Source organism: Mobula birostris, chromosome 7, assembly GCF_030028105.1.
Source record: "Mobula birostris isolate sMobBir1 chromosome 7, sMobBir1.hap1, whole genome shotgun sequence".
Taxonomy (NCBI): domain Eukaryota; kingdom Metazoa; phylum Chordata; class Chondrichthyes; order Myliobatiformes; family Myliobatidae; genus Mobula; species Mobula birostris.
Window position 1 is genome coordinate 74,888,588 of NC_092376.1, and position 25,217 is coordinate 74,913,804.

The 25,217-nt window shown below is 39.4% G+C and overlaps 1 protein-coding gene across 2 annotated transcripts in view; it reads left to right on the plus strand.

The window, feature by feature from the left end:
- arhgap42a (Rho GTPase activating protein 42a) overlaps positions 1 to 25,217 on the plus strand; it is a 304,678-nt gene that overhangs the window by 243,392 nt on the left and 36,069 nt on the right. Inside the window, exons 8-17 of one of the 2 annotated variants that reach the window (XM_072263438.1) lie at positions 1,567 to 1,696; positions 4,059 to 4,159; positions 5,048 to 5,154; positions 6,533 to 6,611; positions 7,269 to 7,305; positions 8,177 to 8,200; positions 8,505 to 8,567; positions 12,374 to 12,448; positions 22,020 to 22,104; positions 22,968 to 23,026. In XM_072263438.1, coding sequence (XP_072119539.1) covers positions 1,567 to 1,696; positions 4,059 to 4,159; positions 5,048 to 5,154; positions 6,533 to 6,611; positions 7,269 to 7,305; positions 8,177 to 8,200; positions 8,505 to 8,567; positions 12,374 to 12,448; positions 22,020 to 22,104; positions 22,968 to 23,026 — 760 coding nt within the window. The remainder of the gene's footprint in view (positions 1 to 1,566; positions 1,697 to 4,058; positions 4,160 to 5,047; positions 5,155 to 6,532; positions 6,612 to 7,268; positions 7,306 to 8,176; positions 8,201 to 8,504; positions 8,568 to 12,373; positions 12,449 to 22,019; positions 22,105 to 22,967; positions 23,027 to 25,217) is intronic. The other variant, XM_072263439.1, reaches the window with a different exon arrangement.

The following is a 25,217-nucleotide window of genomic DNA, read 5'->3' on the forward strand; positions in this document are numbered from 1 at the left end:
GTCATTGATTAGCACATGACTCTTCTACCTCTGTTACCTCTCTCCATGTGCCTTTTAAAACATCCCGCAGCCTTCTCTTCCCTTATGGTAGTGAAGTCTATGTGGAGTTGTCGAAGTGAATGCGAGGATTCCACATGAAACAAAATCCCAAGCTTCCCCAAAACAACTTCAGCAATACAGGACGATGTGGGAATAGCGTTTGTATGGTGGCATTTGTGAAGCTTAGAATGGAAAGAAGTGAAGGGATGAGAGCTGATCGTTAGACTCGGAAGGCAAGCTGGAAATATTTTAAGGAACCAATTACTTCTCACTCCAGATGTGGCAAATCAATTCTAAAAATGATTTAGTAACTAAACACAGGATGGAAACGAGGTTGTGATGCTGACAGAGGTCAATCATCAAAAGGGTGAACATGATTAATAAACAATTTCATGGAATATAATAAAAAGAGCAATGGGATATTGGGGGAAAAAATTAGAGAATCCACGTTAAACAAAGTACCAACCACATTTTCATGGTAAGCATTGTACTTCCAAAAACGTCTCCTGTCTGTTCTATGAACTATTGAATCCACTATTACCGCTGCACTCCTCCTCTCCCCCTTCCCTTCTGAACCAAAGAGCCAAATGCAGTGCCAGGGACCTGGTCACCATGGCTTCCCCCGATAGGTTCTTCCCCAGAGCAGTATTCAGAGTGGTCTACTTGTTACTGAGGGAAACAGCCACAGGGGTGCTCTGCATTGTCTGTCTATTGCCTTTTCCTCTCCTGATATTCACCTAACTACCTAGCTCCTGCTTGGAGTGCATACCTCCCTGTAGCTCCTATCTATCAGCACCTCATTCTCCCAAATGAGCTGAAGATCATCCAGCTCCTGTTCCCTAACATGGTCTATAAGGAGCTGCACCCAGATGTATCCATCGGGAACAGTAGTAGTCATTTAGATTTCACACATCGCTCAAGCAGAGCACACAACTGCCTTGAGATCCATTCTTGTGCTCCACCTATCCAATAATGAAGAAAGAATGAAAGAAACTTGACAGAAACCTCAGCCAGGCATCCATCTGATCTGATCCGCTCCCCACTCTAGTCCTGTCCCCCTCCAACAATGCCACCACGCTGAACCCTAACTGTTTTTTGTTGGCCCAGGTGAAACTCACATGCAATGAGACTTGAACTTTTCAATGGTTCCCACTCTTGCAAAGATCTCTTCTAGTCAGAAAGGTGTGTTATGGCTTTAGAACTTAGTAACAACTTTAGGGAAATGTGATGAGAGTCCTTGGTGTTTGGTTAATCCATGTTTTATCTCTGACAACTTTGCTGAAACTTTGAGAGTGACAGTAAGCTTGAAGAAGGAGACAGATGGCTGGATGCTTTATCCACACTTAAGAGCAATGTACTTTGCATAACAGGCTTGTGTGTTTCAATGTATTCGTGCTTTTTAGAAGTTGTGGTTGAATGACAATGGGCACTATTGACTTCACTGTTATTTTCACAGAGTTGTGCCTTTGATTCCCACACAAATATTGCAATTATCAAACTTATCTTGTGATTTAATTTCATTTCAAGACGAGAAATAATTTTGAAAGTACCAGGCAGGAAGTGGAAAGACTGATGCAGAGGATGAAGTCAGCCCCTCAGGATTACAAACCACCCGGACAGTGGACAATGGAGGGTTATCTCTATGTACAAGAGAAGCGTAAGTATATGAAACATAGTAAATATCATATCAATTATCTTGCTGCCCTTTAACATAACCAAATGCCTTTTTAAAAAAATGTGTCTTATAAAGTCCTTTCAGATTTCTTTCTTTTACCCAAAAAAAATTCAATTGCGTAACACTTCTGTTATGCAACGATACAGTTGAACTTTGTGTTTCCTTAGAAACATGCTAGCAGTTAGTAATTTTCTTCCCATTTCCCTCCAGGAATCTGACTAGGGACTTCATGAAACACAAGAAGTTCTGCAGGTGCTGGAAATCTTGAGCAACACACACAAAATGCTGAAGATGAAGGATCCTGGTCTGAAATGTTGATTGTTTATGCCTTCCCATAGATGCTGCCTGGCTTGCTGAGTTCCTCCAGCATTTTGTGTGTGTGACTAGGCACTTACAGTGTGGCTTATTCTCGTGTATCTGACATAGTTCTACATTTTTGGAACGTGCAAAGAAACCACAGCAGCTGGAAGAAGTCTATGTGGTTTTGAGGAAACTCCTTATAGACAGCAGCAGTATTGAACCTGAGTCACTGGTGCTGAAAAGCGTTATTCTAAGCACTATGCTACCCTGACGTACTAAGAGCAGGTTGTCCCAGGGAAAGTCACTGTAGGACTCTCCTGGGAGAACTGTGTGTCACAATACAGTGCTGGATTGGAACTTCTAAATGCTGGTTTGAATCCTTTGATATTTACGGGCACGAGCACCCACACCACCTCCATCCAATTCAGATTTCTTCCCCTCCTACAGCTTCCTACCCACCTAGGCTCCAAGCACCTCTTACTCTTGAACAGCTGAGGAGACCTTTTGCCCTGTTCCAGTTTTCCTCTGTGGCCTCAGTGCAGGTCTCCCTGCAGCCCCAAACTTTCCATAAGGCAATCCTGAATCCCATCAAATACTTCTCGGTTACTTTAATTACTTAGGTACCTGACCGCAAACCTGCGTGCTTGACTCATGGCTGCTAGACCCAGAGAGTATTTTATCTTGCGGTGAAGACAGAAAGAAAGGTTATCACTATTATATAGTCACAAAGGAATTAGTTGAGGAATTGAGAAGTGACATCTTTCACCAAAGAGTAATGAGAATGTGGAAATGTTGAATTAAACAGTATCTATGTACTTGAAGTGTGTGGAATATCACATCAATAGAACACATCATATTAAGACCAAGCAACACACACAAAATGCTGGAGGGACTCAGCAGACCAGGCAGCATCTATGGAAAAAAAAAGTTCAGTCAATGTTTTGGAACGTTTACTGTACTTTTTTTGCATAGATGCTGCCTGACCTCCTGAGTTCCTCCAGCATTTTCTGTGTGTTGCTTGGATTTCCAGCATCTGCAGATTTTCTCTTGTTTGTATATTGAGACCAGATGACGTGTTGATATTAAGAGTTGCTATTCTATTTAGTATCAGCTTTTTAGACAGATCCTTGCAATAGAGTAGAAATATTCAGAATTTGGCTAGAGATAACTTGACTTTTTAAGTGCTCTATAAGAGAAGAAACAATGTGGAGTGAAATTTGTTACTACATATTATAAATATACCATGAGCCTGGAAGAGTAATGGTAGATTTGAGGGCCCTATCTTGGTTTTACAACTAAATTAGAACAAAATTCTGTCCATTGCTTTAAAACCTTGAATGCCTTGGGATAATGCAGTAGCAGAGAAGAAACATCTTAAAAAATTATATTATGGTAAGGAATTTCATTAATAATTAACTTGATGTGGTTATGTTGCTATATGTACACTCAGTGGCTGCATTATTATGTACACCTGTATACCTCATTAATGCAAATATCTAATCAGCCAGTCAGGTGTAACAACTCAATGCATAAAAGCATGCAGACATGGTCAAGAGGTTCAGTTGTTGTTCAGACCAAACATCAGAATTGGGAAGAAATGTTATCTAAGTGACTTTGACCATGGAATGACTGTTGGTGCTAGATTGGGTTGTTTGAGCATCTCAGAAACTGTTCACCTCCTAAGGGTTTCATGCATAACAGTCTCGAGAATTTACAGAGAATGGTGCAAGAAAAAAATCTAGTGAGCGGCAGTTCTGTGGGTGAAAATGCCTTGTCAATGAGAGAAGTCAGAGTAGAATGACCAGACTGGTTCAAGCTGACAGAAAGGTGATCGTATATCAAATAAGCATGCATTAGAATAGTGGTGTGCAAAAGAGATCTCTGAATGCACAACACGTTAAACTTTGTAGATGGGCTGCAGCAGCAGAAGACCACAAACATGCACTCAGTGGCCACTTCGTTACGTAGACGAGGTACCTAATGAAGTAGCCACTGAGTGTATTACTCCATCTTACCTATTTGACGGCATGTCTTTCCTTTTTAGGCCCCCTTGGGTTTGCCTGGATAAAACACTACTGTACATATGACAAAGCAACAAAAGCATTCTCAATGACCTTATGTGAACCAAAGTCAGGAGGAAAATTGGTAAACTCATTTTATTTGGCATAAGCAACTCGAAGTTGACTTTTTCTGCATTATACAAGTAAAGTTTGTCTATTTTATAACACCGTATTTCAGTAACTCCAATCAAGTTTCTGCACTACAATATCATTCACAAGTTTAATAATCCCTTAAATATTTCCTCCTATCTCATCCTCTTTCACCAGTCTATATTCATTGATCACAGTATCTGTGTTTGTCCTCTATGCCAACATCCCAAAGCGTGTTAGATTCAAGGTTGTGTCTAACAACTACTTTATGATTGCTATGCTGTTATTCTTCCTTCCATTAAGAGAAGAGTAGAAATGTTGCTGATTACATCCTGGGATGAAACTTCCCAAAAGGAATCTACTTTCTAGTTACTCTATCCATCTCTCTGGCTAATGTCTAAGGTTGAAACACATGGTACAGAACCTGCACACTTTTTTTGACCATGTAATGATCTTCTAATTCCACACCTTCATGGCTAAAATCACCCTAGAATTCCTTCACTAAACCTCTCCACCTTTCTGCTTTTCTCCTTAAGACTAAACATATTGATCACCCATCAAAATATCTCCTGTACGGCGTGGTGTCATTTTTGATGATGATCCAATAAAATGCTTTGAATATGTTAAAAAAACTACATAAAGACAAGTAAAAGTAGCTTTGTCTTTGCTTAACTTGTTCAGTTCTACTGTTATTTTTGATGTAACAATTGTTTATATTAAATATTTTCAACAAAAGCAGAATTATAGGATTTGTAAAATTTGTAAAAAAGATCATTAAGATATGAAATACAGGTTTAGCTTTATACAATCAAGCAAGGTTGAGTTGAAATTGTGTTACATTTATCATGAGAATGTCTGACTTATTGCTCTTCCTTCAAATTAGAATGGACTTGTCACAGCTTCAGAAATTTTCAAACTGAAGTTTTGCATTCGACGGAAGACTGACTCAATTGACAAGCGTTTCTGTTTTGATATTGAAGTTGTAGAACGGTGAGCTAAATATATACTGTTAAACAGTTTCCTTGAAGTCAGTGGATATAAATTGCCATAGAGTATGAATTGCATTCCGGAAACCAGCCAGTCGACTCAACCAGTGTTGGTATTCATCTTGTGTGAGAGCAAAAATTCCAAGCCCATAAGTCCATTGTGTTCTTTTATCTCTCTGCCTTCACTCCAGCTAACCTATTCTTAAATTCTAAAGTGATCCCTGCCAGTTCCAATATTGCATTCTCTCTTTATAACAAAACATTGCCCCTTTCCTAAATCTTTAATGATTTTTTTTGTTATTTCTCTTATTTTACAACTTCACATTAACTAAGCCTTTAACTATTAGATCATTTCACAAATTTATTGTAACCAAGGAGCTCAAAGTTGTTAAATACTTTTTGAATGCATCTTCCCACACGGTGGGCGGCTTATAATGAGTTTGTGCAGCTCACCATTTTCCATTTCCCTCAGATGCCACCTGACCGCCGAGTTCCTTTAGCAGCTCATTTTTTGCTCCAGATTTCAATATCTGTAATCTCCTGTGTCTATATAATGCTAAAATTACTAAAATCAATAAAAAATACTTATCTTCTTTAGAAATGCTACCTCATGAGTTTTTTGTTCCTCTCTGGCTTAATTTCGTGTTCAGGGACTCACAACTATAGAACTTGCTTCACTTAGCTGACAGTGGGGAAGTGATATTTAATGGTCAGGAACAGTAAAGGTGGGGTAAGTTACAATAGAAGGTTGGAGCTTAAGATTGACTGAAAAGGAGAAGAACTGAGTGGAATGGGTACATTTGATCTTTGGAGTAAAATAAGTTTACACACTCCTTGTGTTTGGTTTCTGAGATGCAAGTAGAGAACGCAACAAAAATTTCGCTGAGGAGGTTGCTCATTGTGGATCAAACGTCGAGAATTACTTCCCTCAAGTTCAATAAATATGTTTAACTTTTGGAAGAGGCAATTGTAGATTTGAAATGATTAACCCTATCAGTGGTTTGCCATGTTCTGATTAGTAAGCATGTTCTAACATGGTCTGCAGAATTGAAGTTATGGAGTTGTACAATAGTAGTAGGAGTGGTAAATTGACTCGGGTTTATTTGTATAACAACATCAAAGGTGGAACAAGGGAATGGTCGTGAATATTAATGTCTTCCCCTTGGAGGTAAAAACCTTGCGCTGATGCAACTTAAAATGTTGTTTATTGGCTGATAACATATCTCTAATGTATAGAAGAGAAAGCTTCCATTTCAGTCATTTCTAAAGCCAATAATATTGGATATATTGTGAATAGTGCCCATTTAGTACAACGCCTGAAGCTCCTCCAGAATATTTTAAGTAATTTTGATTTTCTTTCTGTACTTTTCTTTCTTCTCTAGACATGGCATCGTTACACTGCAGGCTCAATCAGAAGCAAATAGGAAACTTTGGTTGGAAGCAATGGATGGAAAGGAGCCGGTATGTTTTTGTTTGCATAATGTATCTAATCAGCAAACTGACCTACAGTTGCATTCATTATTTGGCCAAAATTGTACTTCCCTTTGGAAGAGAGCTGGCAGCTATGTCCTACTTATAGTTCAGTACATTCATAACAGCTTATCCAATGTAGAACAAAGCACTGACACTGCAAGAGGTCAGGACATATCTATGTGATTTAACTTGCTCGTTTCATTGATACAAATGGTTGCTGAGCATGTGATCCTCTTGTTCAGTTCAGGAAGTGCATGAGGACTGTGCTTCACTTTACTGAAGACAAAGTAGAAGTTTTGGTGCTGAGTTTGAAATCCATCTCATTTATCATATGGAAGAAAATGTAGTTTGAATACTTTATTACAATTTTATGCTTCTGATTGTAATTGATTTGTTCTTTTTTAGTGATAGATATAACAAAAAATGTGATATTACCTTATACCATGTATTTTTGTTAGAAAAATTCAGTTAGCTCCCTTAAATTGCAGAATATTGTAGAGCAAGTAAGCTGTTATAGTCTCAATGTTATGCTTAAAGGTATGTTTATGGTTTTGGATCACAATGAGGAAAATTAAAACTAGCTATTGTGAAAAATATTTGTAATTATCAAAATTGACAAGTTATTAATGAAACTTTTTTTTGCAGATATACACTCTACCTCTTCTTAACAAGAAGGAAGAATGTAAGAAATCTTTTTTTATCTCACTAAGTGAATTATATTTAATAAATGACCATTCCCAGCAAGATGCAGCTTTCATTTTGTCCCAAGCACTTTGATTATAGATTCATGGTTTCAACTATCATTAATAATTTTAAAAAAGCATCATCAACTTCTCAAACTCTGTAGCATAAAGTTTCAATAGGCATATAACAAAAAATATATTAAAATCATGTGACTTATTGGGAAACTGTAGAGTACAAATTATTTGCAATTGGCATTTGACTTGGTTGGTCTTTCTCAGATGCTAGGAGATAGCAGGAATTAACAGCAGTTGCTAATTTAAATGTGGCACAGCAGTTGGTGCTGCAGCTCCACCGCACTAAGCACTAGATTTGACCTGACTTCTGGCGCTGTCTATGTGGAATTTGAAAATTCTCCCTGTGGATTTCTGTCGGGTCTTTCAACTTCCTCCTGCATCCTGACAATATGATAATAATTTTAGTACTGAATCAACTGAGGAACATTTGGAAAACTTACCAAAATACTGTAAGTGAATCCATGTTTGATTGCAAAGAATGTACAAATATAATTATCTTTTAAGCTTGGATGGTATGACTTTTTGTCCTCTCCAACTTGGACATTGCATACAGCCTGACAACCATTTTGTGTGTATCCTGGTGGATGTTGAAGCATGATTTTTTTTTATTGACAGACAATCATACTGTCAATGAAGCCAACAGTAAATGTAATATAAAGAAAAATACCATGACTGTCAGAAATGGAAGCCAATATTTAGTCTTCCTTTTGAAATTTATTGCTGTGGAGACTTTGTTATAGAATTAATATTGAAGATATTTGAATCATTTATTTATTCAACTGCTTTCTATTATAGGGACTGTCAGCAAAGTATTGTTAGGTATAGTAAACATGATTTGTGTTTTCATTACTTTTACAACCCCTTCCACAATAATCAAAGATTAAATAGAATTTCTAATTACATAGCAAATTTTTCAAACATATATCAAATCATACAGACATGGATATTTCTGTAGTTATAAATAATCTTGAGTTTAAAACTTTTAATGCTGAAATAGCAATAATATTATGAAACCTAATTTAAGGCAGACACCTAGCAAACATAATACTACTGATATTTGATTATTCAGTAATTCATGGTGTTAATTATTTGTGGAAGTAACAGACTCACTTTTGTATTACAGTGTACCTAAATGAGGCAGGGTTTAATTTTGTAAAGAAGTGCATTGAAGCTGTGGAGATGAGAGGTAAGGGACAGACTGTTGCTTCTTAACACATGTATGTAATTACATCTAAACTGGCAATTATATTACAATTAGAGGTCAACCTACCATGATACTGCACTATGGAATCGAATTTGTATGGAATATCTAAGTTAGGGTTGGCATGTATGATATTTTACATCAAGCAGAAAGAGGCAGGTCAGAGTGAAAAGGGGTGAGGGAGGAGAAGAATCAGGAGGTAGAGAGGAATGATGTAAGAGGCAGCATGAGATAGATAGCAAGAGCTGAAAATGAGGGTATTGGTAGGATGGGTGACACGAAGAAGACAGCTGGAAAACTGGTTGGTATATAAGACTTGTGCATTAAAGAAGAATGTGGAGTTCCCTCAGTTCCTTAACACAAGATGGATGATGTTGAGTGACTCCTAAAGCTCATCATTAGTAGGGCCTGGGGGGAGAATTTGTTAAAAAGTTAAGAAACTATTAACTTCTGTAAAGATGGTGAAGTAGGGTTTGCAAGATTAGCTTGTTTGTAGTGAGGGTTTGGCCTAACATTTTTTCAATAGTAGTGAAACAGGTTCAAGCTGAGATTTTGAAGATAGTTTGAATTGTGAGCAGTCTTAAAATGGAACTTACATCTCCTTTGCTTTTTGTTTTTACAGATGTTTACTACTAAACTAAATAGCTTTGACTAGAAATAGGAAAGAATGTGAATGGTAACTTAGGATGGGGCTATCCATTGGTGAAAGAGAAGACTACTGAATCAAGAAACTCCTAACCACAAGCAGAGGATAATTATTTTTGCAGGATTTGGGGTGATTTGAGGTCAGGGTGAATGTCTTCAGTTGGAGAATTGGAAATGATGGAGTCTGTTGGCAGGGTGAATATAAATGTATCCTGTAGGGTGTGGTGCAGTTAACAAGTGAAATAGGAGAAGCTGATAGTGTAACCCGACACATCAGTGTTTAGTCAGTCAGAAAATCACTTCAGTATGTGGGACTTCTCCGGCATAGCTCGAAGAGCTGCAGAATTCCTTTGAATGTTTTCTCAAGGATCCTATACTCAGGGATGCTGTAGATTCCAATAAAGGATTTGAAGCTCAGCAATTGTAACCAGCACTTGTGTTGAAGTTCATGGAAGCTTTGATGGACAGGATAGAAAGTTGGCTGATAGATTAATGTTGGAATTTCAATAAAAGAGCACGCTTTAAATAGTTATACTGTGTTACCAATATGATTCACCAAGCATTCCACTTATATTCCGAGAGTCTGTTCAGCAGGCACAGATTTTCTTGGACAATAGGTTTTTTCTAATGGAGCTAAGCTGGTGTAACAGATCTTTTAATCTATAAATACCAATCACAGGATTATTTTAAGACCTTGCATTGCAGGTAAATGTTAATAATTATTTTGTGTTTCCTGTTTAGTACCTGAGATCAGAGATGTCAATGTAATTTGAAGTAGAATGTGTTCCTAATGGATGTATTCATAGTGGGTATTTTTCATTTTATTGAATTCTTATGTAAGAGTATAGGACAGTGGATAAGAGTAACCCAATTGCTTTCCAAGTTTGCTTCACTAGTGAAGAAACCCAGTACTGAAGTGATTTTTCCCAATTAGTATCCCACCTCTGTCCCACAACATGTATACAGTGACTTGGCCTCCACAGTTCTGAGGTAGAGAATAAACAGGCATTTATTGGTTATCCTAGTTCTGGGGTTTCTACAAAAGGTAAACGTGGTCTGTGCAACAATCTTGTCAAACTCGTCGCAATATTTGGTTTTAATATGAGACTAAACCTGGTTTCATCAATTCCTTGCTTTAATGCTCCACTTCCTTTTCAATAACTGCCAGATTTCCATTTGCCTTCCTATTTACTTACAATGCCTGTTTGATAACTTTGTAGTTTATGAACCAAGGGATGAACTTTGTGTAAAGCACACAAAATGCAAGTCCGTCAGCATCACTGGAAGGGAATAAACAGTCAACTTTTCAGGCCAAAACTCTTCATCGGGACCGGAAAGGAAGAGGCAGAAGCCAGAGTAAAGAGGTTGGTGGGGGGAAAGGAGTATGTGCTGGCAGGTGATAGGTGAAGCCTGGTGAGGGGGAAAGTGGGTGGGGGGGGCAAGGGGATGAATTAAAAAACTGGGAGCTGATAGGTGGAAGAGGCGGAAAAAGAAGGAATCTGATAGGAGAGGAGAGTGGACCATGGAAGAAGGGGAAGGAAGAAAGTCACCAGAGGGAGGTGAGGAGAAGAGGAGGGATGAGAGGAGAATCGGAATGGGGAATGGAAAAAGAGAGAATGGGGGTGGAGGCAAATTACTGTAAGTTAGAGAAATAGATATTCGTGCTACCCAGATGGAGTTGCTCCTCCAACCTGAATGTGGACTCATGGCATTAGAGGAGGCCATGGGCCGACACATCAGAATGGGACTGGGATGTCAAATTGAAATCATGACCATCACAAAATCCAAAATTTTGTGGCAGATGTAGTGAAGGTGCTTGACGAAATGGTCCCGAATCTCTGTCAGGCCTCTCTGATATAGAGGAGGCCACACTGGGAGTACCGGCTGTAGTCAGTGACCCCAATGGACTCTCAGGTGAAACATGGCCTCATTAGTTTGCAGCCCTGAATGGTGTTGAGGGAGGAGGTGCAGGGGCAGGTGTAGCTTGCAGGGATAAGTGTAATGAGGGAGATCAGTGGGGAGAGACAAGTGGATAAGGTAGTTGTGTAAACAGTAATCCCTATGTGGTTTATAAAGTTTGTCTGCCTCCGGAAATGGAATTAGAGATTGAGAAAGGTGATAGAGGTGTCAGAGACAGACCAAGTAAACTTCGAGCTCAGCATGGGTGCAGGAAGCAGCACCAATGCTTTCGTCAGTGTAGCGTAGAAAGTGTTAGGAAAAATTACCAGTATTGCCAGCTGTCATAGCTATCTTGACTTTACCTCTGTCCACCCTATCACTTGTTAAAAAAAAAAATTCTATTCCTCCAGCATCACTGTTCCTTCCAGAGTTCCTCCAGCATTTTGTGTATTTTGCAGAATCTTTTGTGTTTATAAACTTTGGAAAAGGAGTTCATCATCTCTTCCCATGATAAGTACATTTACTGATTAACATAATGGAAGTCTCAGTACATTAACTCTAAAATAATGATTAAATTAAACATTATTTTCTCATATTCGAACAGAAACGTTGCAATTAAAATATGTCCTGCTCTTGGGAAATGGCATTTCTTCTAGTGAACATCTTAACTTTCCAATACTGTAAGCAAAATTTAAAAAATATTAACCTGCAAAACCTTGAAAGTATATGATTTTACATCATTTTTATAGACTTAAATTGGAATTAAAGATGATGTAATTGGGTTGTTATAATTTATATGAAAGCACTTGTGTGACAAGGTGCTGCACATAAGGCTGCTTAACAAGATCAGAGCCAATCATAATACAGGAAAGATACTAGCACGGATAGAAGATTCTAGAACCAGAGGGAACAGCCTCAGAATAGAGGGGTATCCATTTAGAACAGAGATACAGAGGAATGTCTTTAGCCAGAGGATCGTGAAAGTTTGGAATTCATTGCCACAGATGGTTGTGGAAGCCAAGACAGTGGGTATATTTAAAGCAGAGGTTGGTAAGTTCTTGATTAGTCAAGCCATCAAAGGTTACTGGAAGAAGGCTGAAAAATGGGTTGAGAAAAATTATAAATCAGCCTTGATGGGATACTGGAGCGGACTTGATGGGCCAAATGGCCTGATTCTGCTCCTATGTCTTATGGCTTGTTTCATTCACATTTTTCTATATTTCATAATAAAATATATGCACTCTCAGGTATTAATGCCATGGGATTGTACAGAATGAGTGGAGTAAATTCCAAGGTACAGAAGCTAATGAACGCAGTATTCGGTAAGAAGTTACTTTGACTTTCAGAATGATGAACAGATGATATGTTTACTTAATATTATAGAATTGGGAATATAAATGTATCATTGTGTAAAATATGATGTCCTTGTCTCTTAAATACTGCTTCGAATCATATATAATGTACCTGGAAATGATTCTGATCTGCCATTTCTGAAATCCTCAATAGATTGATAGAATGCAGTAGATAAAACTTGATTGGTTAATTCATTGTCAAGCAGTGCCATTCAAAATGTTGATTTCTTTTCCAAACATTAAGTTTTTGGATTTGGCTAAGGTTTTAAGTTTTGTTTTCAAAATGGCATTATTGCTTATAAGAATTAATTGTATTTTTAGCTGAAGGGTATTTGAAATAAGGCAACTTTATGCTTAAGCACTCCTTCCTCAGTTGAAACCTGGTGAAATCACTTATTAATAACTGCTTTCGATCTAACTAGGAACATTTTTTCTTAAAGATATTGGGAAAGAAAGTATGCAGAGTTTAGAGTTTCGATCATATGTAGGTAGTATTTTCAACTTAAGACCCAGAACAAGAGCAAGTAGTATTTATTTAACAAGGGCTTATTTCAAAATGAAAGTAGTGATAAATTGGCACCATGGCAGATTTTCCAGACTGTTGGATTTTACTATTATTAGCACCAGAACGCTTTTAATTTTCTTTTTTAACATAATTTTTTTTCCACAGAGCTAGTTGGGTTTGAAGGGAATGGGAAAACTGGTCTACAGTTTGTCTTAAAGGAACATTAGTATGAGGCACTAAAGAGTTTAAAAAGAATGGAATTGGGACCCCAATGATTGCAAAAAGAGTGTAAGAACAATACTTGGGGGAGTTTAAAACGTGGGTGGGAATTGGCTTTCAGTAAGTTTATAAAGAATTCTGGAAACTAGACCACAGTGCGTTTAAAAGGAGCATAGGATTAGACCACAATAATTAAAAAGGGCTGTGGGAAACATCACCTGGCAAGCCATTTGTTGATCTACCAAGAGTGCAGCACAATTTAGTTAGCAGATTATCAGTGTTTTAACTGTTGTATTTTAGTCGAGCTTTATGATTCTACTCTGAAGTTATTGTTAATGAAAAGTTATAACATTTGGCACTAGCATGTAAGGGATCAAATAGCAAAGGTAGCGAGGGACATTTTCAAACCCCTTTTGAAAAGTTTTGAAACTGTAGAAACTGGGCCTCCCTGTTTTCTTTTTACCTTTCTGAAATGTGTATTATTAAATACTTTACATTATTGGAGTTTTATAATTGCACAAATATTAATTAGTCTGAGAGGATTCTTTGCTGTTAAGCTGTAATGATTCTCCAGAATTGGAGTGGCAGTGTTTTGCAAACAAGCAAGTTAATTTTCTTTGCCATTTGTGATTTATATATAATATGATATTCTGCATTTAGGTCTCTATCCATTGAATTCAAGCATAGAATAGTACAGGCTCTTTGGCCCATGCTGTTGTGCCAACCTTTTAACCTATTTCAAGATTAATCTAACCCTTCCCATCCACATAGCCCTGCAGTTTTCTTTCATGCATTTGTCTCTTAATTGTCCTTAATGTTTCTGACTCTAATACCACCACTAGCAGGACATTGTATGTGCTTAACACTCACTGTGTAAGAAAATCAATCTCCAACAATAAATTCTGCCAATTATCTTAAAAGTATGTCCTCCCCTAGTAGCCATCTCTGCCATGGGAAAAAGGCACTGGCTGTCCATGCCTCTGATCATCTTGAATACCGCTATTAAATCGCCCCTTATCTGCCTTCACTCCAAGGAGAAAAGCCCCAGCTTGGTCAACCTTTCCTCATAAGACACCGCAAAATCTCCACTGTACCCTCTCTAAAGCTTCCACATCCCTGCTCTAACAAGGTGATCAGAACTGAATGCAGTACTTCAAGTGTGGTCTAACCAGAGTTTTATAGAGTTGCAACATAACCTCACACTCTTAAACTCAATCCCCCAGCTAATGAAGTCCAACACACTATATGCCTCCTTAAAACCACCCTACCAATGTGTATGGCAACGTTGAGGGATCTGTGGATTTGAACCCCAAGGTCCCTCATTTCCTCCACTCTGTTAGGAGTCCTGCCATTAACCTTGCACTCCACCTTCAAGTTCAAACTTCCAAAGCTTCAAACTTTTCTGGATTGAACTCCACTTCTCTGCATCCTATCAAAGTCCCATTGTAATCCACAGAATACCACTAGTCACAGACCTCCAGGTAGAATATGGTCTATCTGCTGTCGCCCACTGCCTTCTGTGGGAGAGCGAATTCTGAATTCATGCAGCCAAGCTTGCCTCCTGACATTCTGAATGAGCCTACCGTGAGCAACCTTGTTGAACGCCTTACTAAAATCCATATACACTACATCCACCACTCTACCTTCATCAATTTGTTTTGTCACTTACTCAAAATAGTCAGCCAGGCTCATGAGACATGATGTGTCCCTTTCAAAGCCATACTGACGATCCCTAATTAGACTATGCTTCCCTAAATATTCATAACGCTATCTCTAAGAATACTCTCCAATAGTCCCTCCAGCACCGATGTAAGACTCACTGGTCTATAATTCCCAGGATTATCTCTATAACCTTTTTTGAAAAAAAGTATGATATTTGCCACCCTCCAATCTGTTGGTACTACTCCTGTGGCCAGTGAGGTCACAAAAATCATCGCCAACGGTACAGTAATATCTTAACTCACTTCCTATGGTAACAGGATATAGTCCATATGGCCTCTGGGACGTCTTTCCTATTGTTTTTCAAAAGTTTCAGCATGTCCTCTTTCTGAACCTCAACACATTAGCCAATTCTACCTGACCTCTCATTCATCAAGGCCCCTCTCACTGGCGAATACTGAAGCAAATTATTCGTTATGCGCCTCCTCTATCTCCTTCGACTCCAGGCATATCCCTGATAGGTCCTACCCTCACTCTAGTCAACCTCCTGTTCTTCATGTACATGTTGCATGCCTTGAGATTTTCCTTGATCCTACTTGTCAAGGCCTTCTCATGCCTTCTTCCAGTTTTCCCACATCTCTTCTTCAGCTCCTTCCTGGCTACTCTACAACTCTCAAGAGCCCTGTCTGATGCTGTTCAATAAACCTTAAGTATGCCTCCTTCTTCCCCTTGACTAGATGTTCCACATCTCTTGTCAACTGCGGTTACTTCATCCAACCATCTTTTCCCTGCCTCAATGGGATAAACCTATACAGAACTCCATTCGAGTGCTCCCAAAACAACCTGCACATTTCCATTGTATAGTTTCCTAATTTATTTCTCTATTTATTTTTATTTCTTATGTCCAAGGGAGTAAAAATCTTTATGTTGCGTCTCTGTCGCAATGTACAAGCAATAAAGAGGGGGAGCATTGGAGGATATTGCCCAAGCTCTAAAATTATATGCATAATTGTTGTGCATGTACAGTCAGATACACAATCAGATTAATGTACGATCAGATACGCAATCAGATCAATGTGTATTGATACATCTGATGGCCTGGTGGAAGAAGCTGTCCCGGAGCCTGTTGGTCCTGGCCTTAATGCGGTACTGTTTGCCAGATGGTATCAGATGAAACAGTTTGTGGTTGGGGTGGCTGGAGTCCCTGATGATCTTCCGGGCCTTTTTTTACACACCTGTTGCTCTAAATGTCCTGAATATAAGAAAGTTCACATCCACAGATGCACTGGGCTGTCCGCACCACTCTGCAGTGGCCTGTGATTGTGGGTAGTACAGTTCCTGTACCAGGCAGTGACACAGCCAGTCAGGATACACTCAATGGTGCCGCTGTAAAAAGTCCTGAGGATTTGGTGACTTGTGCCGAACTTCTTCAGCCATCTGAGGTGAAAGAGGTGCTGTTGTGCTTTTTTTTTACCACCCAGCCGGTGTGTACAGTCCAGGTGAGATCCTCAGTGATGTGTATACCGAGGAACTTGAAACTACTCGCCCTCTCAACTACAGTCCCATTGTTGTCAATAGGGGCTAGCCTGTCTCCATTTTTCCTGTAATCCACAATCAACTCCTTTGTTTTTTTTGACTTTGATGGAGATATTAAGAACATCTGTTTCCAACCTACTTTCCAAAGTTCCTGCCTAATGCCCTCCTTATTAGCCCTTCCCCATTTAAGTACTTTCCCATACTGGCTGCTCTTATCCTTGTCCAAGGCTACGATATAGGTCAGGGGGGTTGTTGTCACTTGTCTCCAAAATGCTCACTCACCACGAGATCTGTCACCTAACCAGGTTCGTTGCCTTGTACTAGATCCAGTTTAGCCTCTCCACATGTTGTGTGGAATCCTTCCTGGACTCACCTAACAAATTCTGTTCCATCAAAACCTCATGCACTAAGGAGGTACCAATAAATATTAGGGAAGTTGAAGTCACTCAGTACAACAATGCTGTTATTTTTTTCACCTTTCCAAAATCTGCCTACTGATGCGTTCCTCAGCACCTCTTTTGCATTGGGAAGGGCAATGGTCTATAGAATAATTCCAATAGAGTGATTCCTCCCATCCTATTTCTGACTTCCTCCCACACTGACTCAGTAGACAATCCCTCCACAATATCCTTCCTTTCTGCAGTTGTGATACTATCATTGATTAGCACATGATTTCCTCCACCTCTTTTACCTCTCTCCCTGTACCTTTTAAACACCCAGCAGCCATCCTTTCCCTTGTGATAGCAGTCTATGCTGAGTTGTCGAAGTGAACAAGAGGATTCCACGTGAAACAAAATCCGAGGATTCCCCAAAGCAACTTCAGCAGTAAAGGACGATGTGAGAATTGCACGTGTATTATGGTAATTATGAAGCTCAGAACGGCCAGAAGTGTAGACATGAGAGCTGATCGTTAGACTCGGAAGGCAAGCAGGAAGCATTTTAAGGAGTCAAAGGATGTTGCTGCTCATTTCAGGACACATAGCAAATCAATTACATAATGATTTAGTAAATAAAGCCAGGATAATAAAGAAATTGTGATGCTGATAGTAGAGAACAATAAAAGGATGAACATGAGGAATGAAAGACATCATGCAACATAAAGATGGAACAGTGAGAAATTGGAATAAACCTAGAGAATTCAGGTTAATAGAAAATACCAACCACATTTTCATGGTAGACAATTGTACTTAAAAAAAAAAGAGCAAGCAAGCATAAAGTGATGTGTCTATTTGAAATGTGCTGTGTAAGTAGAGGTATATTGTAGCTACACATAGTTAGTAATTTACATAGAGGCTCTAACCCAGACATTCATTTGCTGCTAATGTGTTTTAAAAAAAGTAATCAATTAGCTTTGAACAGAATTTAAAAGTGTCCGCAAAAGTTGGATGATGGAGCCATTCTTGCTGCACTCAAGGATCACAGTATTCATAAAGCAACATTGCTTTCATGTAGTGCTAAAGTTCATCATTTTAATTGACTAATCTACCCAAATAAAGGCTGGAAGTTAGCAGCAACTTTTGAGATGTTTTGTTCCAACTTCTGTGTTTGAGCAAGTCAGGAATGAGCTGGAGGTCAGCTGCTGGTGCATATCAGTGGCATTTATACGCAGCTTATAAATTTTTGATCGCGTGCTCTGCCAAAAGGCCACCTGGTATAGCTCTTCACAGCCCCCTCCATCTACGGATAACCAGAATGATTGGACCACTAGGACACAAAAAACAATGGTGAACATTGGAATATCGTAGGCAGCAGACCGGACCGAGCGTCAAAGGGTCTGTTTTACAATAATACTTGTAAAGCAAAGTAGTTATGTTTAAGAAATAGATTTTTTAAAGTAATAAATTCTTAATTTTTAATTAAAGAATTTGGTACATTCCAAAGCATTTTCTTTCATTATTAAACAACTAACTTGTACAAATTAAAACCATGATCCACTGGCTACTGGTTTCTTGTTTTTTTGTATTTCTTTATGCTAGACGGCCTTTCTTTGAACGGAACTTTAAGAGACCGTATTACTGAAACTTAATTAGGACTGCATTTTACCTGATCCTTTTATAATCTTTGAAGTTGTTGAGAGCAATAAGAGCTCATTCGGAAGGCATGAATGATGTCTCATGATTATATACCAAAAGCACAAGATTACCTGCCAAAATGACATGCTAGAAAAACATATTCATATTCATGAATTAGGCCACATTTTTCAAATTGAGTGATAACTCAACAATTCAAAACATTATTAAAAAATGTACTAAATAACAAGAATTATCGTTTTATTATGTAACTCATCTGTTAATTTAAATTTATCTCCAACACTCAGAAACAACCTATTATTTCAAAATAATTGAAATAGCATAGTTATTTTACAACTATCCAGTAATTCAAATTAAATGAACAAGAATCATGTACTTTGTCATGGACCTTGCAGATTACTGCCGCAGTGAAGGTTTTCCTTTAATATGCTTCGTGATTTAGTTTTGATGTGAAGAGCCTGACTCCACACATGATGCTCATGATGCCTCTTAAGAAGCAGTGTGTAGGTGAAGAATAAGCTAGAGTATAACACCGGGTCTTTGAGAGCACTGCAGACATGATAATTTGAAGATGAGAAGGGAAACAGACATTGAAGGGAATGAAAGTAGAATGAAACTGCAGATGATGGAAATCTAAAACAAAAATAGTATTGGAAATCCTCAGCAAGTTGGTCAATTTATGAGAAGAGAAACAGCGTTTCAGGTCAAAAATCTTTTGTAGAATTCCCAGATGGGGAAAGTGCACTGGAGGTGTATGGTTTTATTTGCAATCAGGGTGAGGAAAGATATTCACTATTACAGTTGTGGTGATTGGGATTGAAATTTAATGCATCTTCTCGAAGACCACAGAACAGTTGACCTCTGCTTTAATTATTACTTATTTTACTGACCCATCTGGACATCCTTTCTGTTTTTCACACTGACTCATCTTCCTTTTTGATGTCTACTCTTTGACTGCGGTCAATAATCTTGGTTTCAAAACTTCAAAGGTAATTTTTGTAAAAATAAAAAAATTTTGAGAAAGTATTAACCACTTCTCATAGTGGCACTAGCTAGGAGAAACAACAGTTTGAATTTAAATTGTACCTTTTACACTGTAAGATATTTTGTTGAGCTTTCTCGTCTAGGACCTGCTCAAAGGAACAGAAAAGCATAGAGTGTCAAAGATGTTTAAGTGTTATTTTTGTGAAATATTTATGCAGATTAATGCATTAATGATTAAGAATTTATTACACTGAACTCTAAAATTATTTCCAGCAGGTAGTCAGAAATTTAGTGATCAGACAGTGCAGTCAACAGTGAAGGAAAGGCACTCAATACTATCTATCCATATATACCTCCCTCCCTTCCCTCCCCTCCCTCCCTTCTGGCCCTTCGAGGGGCACCGCCCAACAATCCCCGATTTAACCATAGCCTAATCATGGGACGGTTTACAATGACCAATTAACGTACCAACCACTACGTCTTTGGACAGTGGGATGGAACCGGAGCACCCGGAGGAAACCCACGCGGCCATGGGGAGAACGTACAAACTCCTTACAGGCAGTGTCGAGAGTTGAACCTGGGTGGCAGCATTGGGAATTGAACCCGAGTCACTGGTACTCTAAACCTCTACGTTACTGTGCCACCCTGTACATGAGTTAAATTCTCATGATGTCATTTGACTTTTAGTCCTTTTTCTCCCCCAAGTAATTGCCCAACGTCTTCAGGCAATAGAAGTACTCTGAGCACCACTTTGCTGCGTGCATCATTTTTACCCATGGCCATTAAAATACTTAAAACATCATGAGTAACTTTTGTTACTAGAAATAATGGAAAAGGCAAATATTCTCAGCCCTAGTGTTCTTCAATATGTGAAAACATGTTGAGGTATCACTGTGCGGTGTCTGGTACCAGTTTCGTTGGGAACACTGAAGGAATATTCTAATGTACATAACATTCCGTGCTGTGTTTGTCTTGGAATCTACAATCCCAGGCCTTGTTGCTGTATACAAACCTCAGTGTAGGACCAGGCCCATTGTGACTTTGCCTCAGCAAACTCACACTCTGGTGACAGCTCCTAAAGCTTCATTAGTGAGGGTATTGAAGAAAATGTGACTTTCTTTGGTGCGTGGGTGGGGATTGTCGGGGGGAGGCAGCGGGTTGGCTGGGGAACTGGCATAGGCAGAGTGAAGAAGAAGAAAGCCCTTAACTCCAAGTGGAGTCATCAGGACACCATCATGACGGCATTTTTTTTAGCAGGCTTCCTTGTTTTTATGAGGCTGAGTTGCTAGCTTGATGCTTAACCCAGCATGGATGGAAAGTGTGCAGGGGGGCCGACTGGATTTGAACTCGGGAGCCTTCGCTCTGAAGTCTGGTGCTGATGCCACTATGCCAGCAGCCGGCTATCGGCCAAAATTGGCCATTGGAGGTTTGAAAACCAGAGATCATAATAGTTAGGGCCTCAAAATGAAAGAAAAGAAAATTCTTTCCATGAAGAAAAATCTTCAAGGCAACCTCGTACTCCATAGTGGTGAGCTCCTCAGTATTGACCCAGGTATAGACAGTATTGAGTAATCCATTAGATGATATTCGGAAACACAAGATCCTGCAGAAGCTGGAAAGCCAGAGCAACAGATGCAAAATGCTGGAGGTACTCAGCAAGTCAAACAGCACTGATGAAAATGAATAAATAGTTGATATTTTGCACTGAGACCCTTCATTGGGACTGGAAAGAAAGGAGGAGGAGAAGGAGGATGACCTAGTTGGTGATACGTGAAGCTAAGTGGGTTGGGAAGGAATGTGAAGTAAGAAGCTGGGAGGTGATGTGGAAAAGGTAAGGGGTTGGAGAAGAAGGAATCTGGTAGGAGAAGTGAGTGAATCATAGGAGAATGGGAAGGAGGAAGGGAACCAAGGGGAGGTGATAGGTAGGTGTGGAGAACAGGTAAGAGGCCAGAGTGGGGAAATGAAGAGGAAATGGGGAGGGGGAAATGTATCCGAAGTTGGAGATATCAATGGTATTCAGACCCTAGGTAATGTTCGGACTTGCATTAAAGAACTGTGATGATTGGAAGAATCATCAAGAGGAAGACAAAGACAAATGATGATGGAGACAGCAGCCAGAGAACTGGAAATGAATACCAATGAATTGATCCACTTGACCCGAAACAGGAGGTTGTGGGCCATGGCAGTCAAAGCTCAAACTGGGCATGGCACCTGGTGATGATGATTGGAACATGTGTGCTTGTTATAATTGTGAGAGTGAGTGTAGTTGTATGTTTCATGCCAATTAACGCCAGTAGTCTTTACCTATTTCATGTGCCCAAACCACTAAGCTAAACTATTCCATGTTAATACAATTATTAATATAATGGTGTATGCTGCAAATTCCATTGCATCACATTCAAATATAGACATATGCAAATATATTTATAACCCAAATTTAAGTATTGTTTTCACTGTTAATATTTAGTTGCTTTATATAATTTGCTTAGAAAACTTTTCAAATTTGTAATCCTAAAAATGGTATATTTATGTACTTGATACGTTTTTTAAAGTTGATTCATTCTGGATGTTAAAACCTACTATATTAGGGTTTCTGTTCTTTTCAAAGCTCCGAAAGCACCTCCTGATATGGATCTTGACACTGAATTGTGGGATATGAAAACAATTACAAGTGGACTTAAAAACTACCTCAGGTAGGGAAAATGCAGACAAAGGATACCAAGTCTGATTTTTAAACACAAGGGACGCGAGCCTTTGTATCCAGAATATCATTTTTGTGTAGCTGCGATTTACTGAGACTGCTCTATGAGCCAGCAGAGATGGGCTGAACAGCCCCTTTTATGCAATGGAAATATGATTGGAATCATTTAGCTATGACATTGCCGGGAAGCTTCCATTTGCCCATGAAGCCACATTGACTATCTACACGGATTTGTGAGTGCAGCAGTCTGTTAACATGAAGAAACCCTTACTCTGCACTCAGTCTTGCTGAAGGGCGAGGTACCCGGCTTTCAGCAGAATGGACTGAACTGGAATAAGCATGGCGAGGCAGGGACTGAGACTTTGAAGCAATACATGGCTTGTCTCAATGTTCTAAAAGCCTTGACTGTGGCTGACCAAAGAGTTGTGATTTAGCTGGTTGTTAAATTTGGTCTGTTCTGCCAGTACCCTCTGCTCCAACATTAAGTGACTTGGGCCTTTTGGATTCTGTCATAATGCAGGCATTCGCCTTTGGAGGTATAGTTGGTTTGGTGTAGTGATTGTCTTGGGAAATCTGCAACATTTGAACAGCGTCTTATAGGCCAGTGTTGAACATGTACAACTCATTACTCAGCGTAAATCTGGGTTGCCGACCTATCACTTTCCTATAGAAAAAATATCACAAAGGTCACTTGTTACATTTTTGCATATGGCAGTATTATTTTGGCACTTAAGGGGAATTCTAAGATGCTTGTAAGTAATATTTGCAAGACTACTGCCAGTGTAACTAGTTGGGAAGCGCTTTAATGTTGCAAAATGTTTTGACCCTAACAAGATATTTTTCTCTTTGTTCTAGGTGTCTTGTAGAGCCATTGATGACTTACAAGTTGCATAAAGATTTAATTGCTGCTGTCAGTGAGTAGTAGTACATCAACAAAGATTCAGTATTCCTTTCTACACATTGATAAGGGAGGTAGACCTAGAAATTCTTCTCCTCCGGAGAGCGCTCATTAAACCTGCACACTTAATGGGCCAATGGCACTTCTGAGCATCAATCTGCAGCTGCTGAGTTCTGTTGCAAGCAATGCCTAAGGCTTCACCAGCAACTGAACAACTTTGCAAGGAAAGTCCAAACAAAAACCATTCTTACAAAAGATTGCCATTGAATAGCAAGTGAAGCAGGTAGCTTGTGGTGCAGCTTGTAGAAATAGTGACAGGCTGGAAGTAAGCCTCCGGAAGCAGAGAATGAGGTGATTGGGACTTCGTGGATGGGTTGGTGCCTGTTGAGAAGTAGAAGCAGGGTGAATTTGATGGTGAATTGGTGCCATGGTTTTTAATTGGTTGAGCAGTAAAGTTATGATCAATTGTGTTGTGTTTCAGTAGGAGGGAACCCAAGGAAGACAATTTTCAAGATGTGATGTATTATTTCTTATGGACCTCTTTATAGGCATTTGGATTTGCCAAGCTCCATGACCTTGGACCAGCTTGGGCAGTCTATTTTAATTCACAGCAAAGTGGGTCTTGTGACTATTGTAAAGGCTTTTCTTGCTGAGTGACCAATATTCACTCATCACACATTTACAGCTCAGTGTAGAGGAATGGACATCCAAGTTGACGTTATAAAAATTGAAAGCCACTGCACATTTCCAGGCATCTTCGCTTGATACGATTGCTCCATACGTGGAGGACTTGGAAACAATTTGGCATGCATAACATGAAACATAGAACAGTACAGCACACAACATTGTGCCGATCATTCTACCTACTCCAAGATCAACATCATGCTTCCCTCCTGCACAGCCCTCCACTTTTCTTTTATCCATGCATCTACCATACTCTTTTTTTTTTGTTAAAAAGCTGCCTCTGACATCCCCCTCCCCTCATATTGGCCATTTCAGCCCTTGAGAAAAGGCGCTGGCTATCCACCCTATCTTATGTTTTTTTATTATCTTATATAACTCTATCAAATCAGCTCTTATTGCCCTTCAATCCAAAGAGAAAAGCACTAGATGGTTCAACCTTTCCTCATAAGACTTGGCCTCCACAGCTGTCTATGGCAATAAATTTCACAGATTCACAACCCTTTGGCTAAAGAAATTCCTCCTCATCTTTGTTCTAAATGGACATCCCTCATTTTTGAGGCTGTGCTCTCTGGTCCAAGACTCACCCACTATAGGAAGCATTCTCTCCACATCTACTCTACCTAGGCGTTTAAATATTTGATGGGTTTATTGACATCTCCCCCCCCCCCCCATTTCTCTAAACTCAGTGAGTACAGGATCAGAGCCGCCAAAAGCTGGCATTGGAGTGGGTTTAGGAGAGGACACAAGAATGAGTCTGGGAATGAAAGGGTTAATGTTAACCCTTTCATTACCAGAATCATTCTTGTGAACCTCTCCTGAACCCACTCCAATGCCAGCACATCTTTTCTCAGGTATGGGCCCAAAACTGCTCATAATATTCCAGGTGGAGTCTGACCAATGCCTTATAAAGCCTCGGCATTACATCCTTGCTCTTATATTCTAGTCTTCTCGAAATGAATGCTGGCATTGCATTTGCTTTCCTTATCACCGACTCATCCTGCAAGTTAACCTTTAGGGAATCCTGCACAAGGACTGCTAAGTCTCTTCGCACCTCTGAATTTAGAAAGTAGTGTACACCTTTATTCTTCCTACCAAAGTGCATCACCTTACACATTCCTAGACGATATTCCATCACCCACGTCTTTGCTCCTTCTCCCATTCTAAGCCCTTCTGCAGAGTCCCTGCTTCCTCAACACTACCTGCCCCTCCACCTATTTTTGTAATGTCTGCAAACTTGGCCACAAAGCCACCAATGCCATCATCCAATTCGTTGACCTATAACGTAAAAAGAAGCAGTCCTAATCCTGAGCCCTGTGGAACATAACTAGTCACCAGCAGCCAACCAGAAAAGACCCACTTCATTCCCACTCTTTGCCTCCTGCCAGTTAGCCAATCTTCTGTCCATGCTAGTGCTTGACCTGCAATGCCATTTCCTGTATGTAGGCCAAGAAGGGAAGTTTGAGGTTCATGGTTTGAGGAGAATAAAAGGGTTAGAGGAGGTAGTTGTTTGGACAAAATGAGCT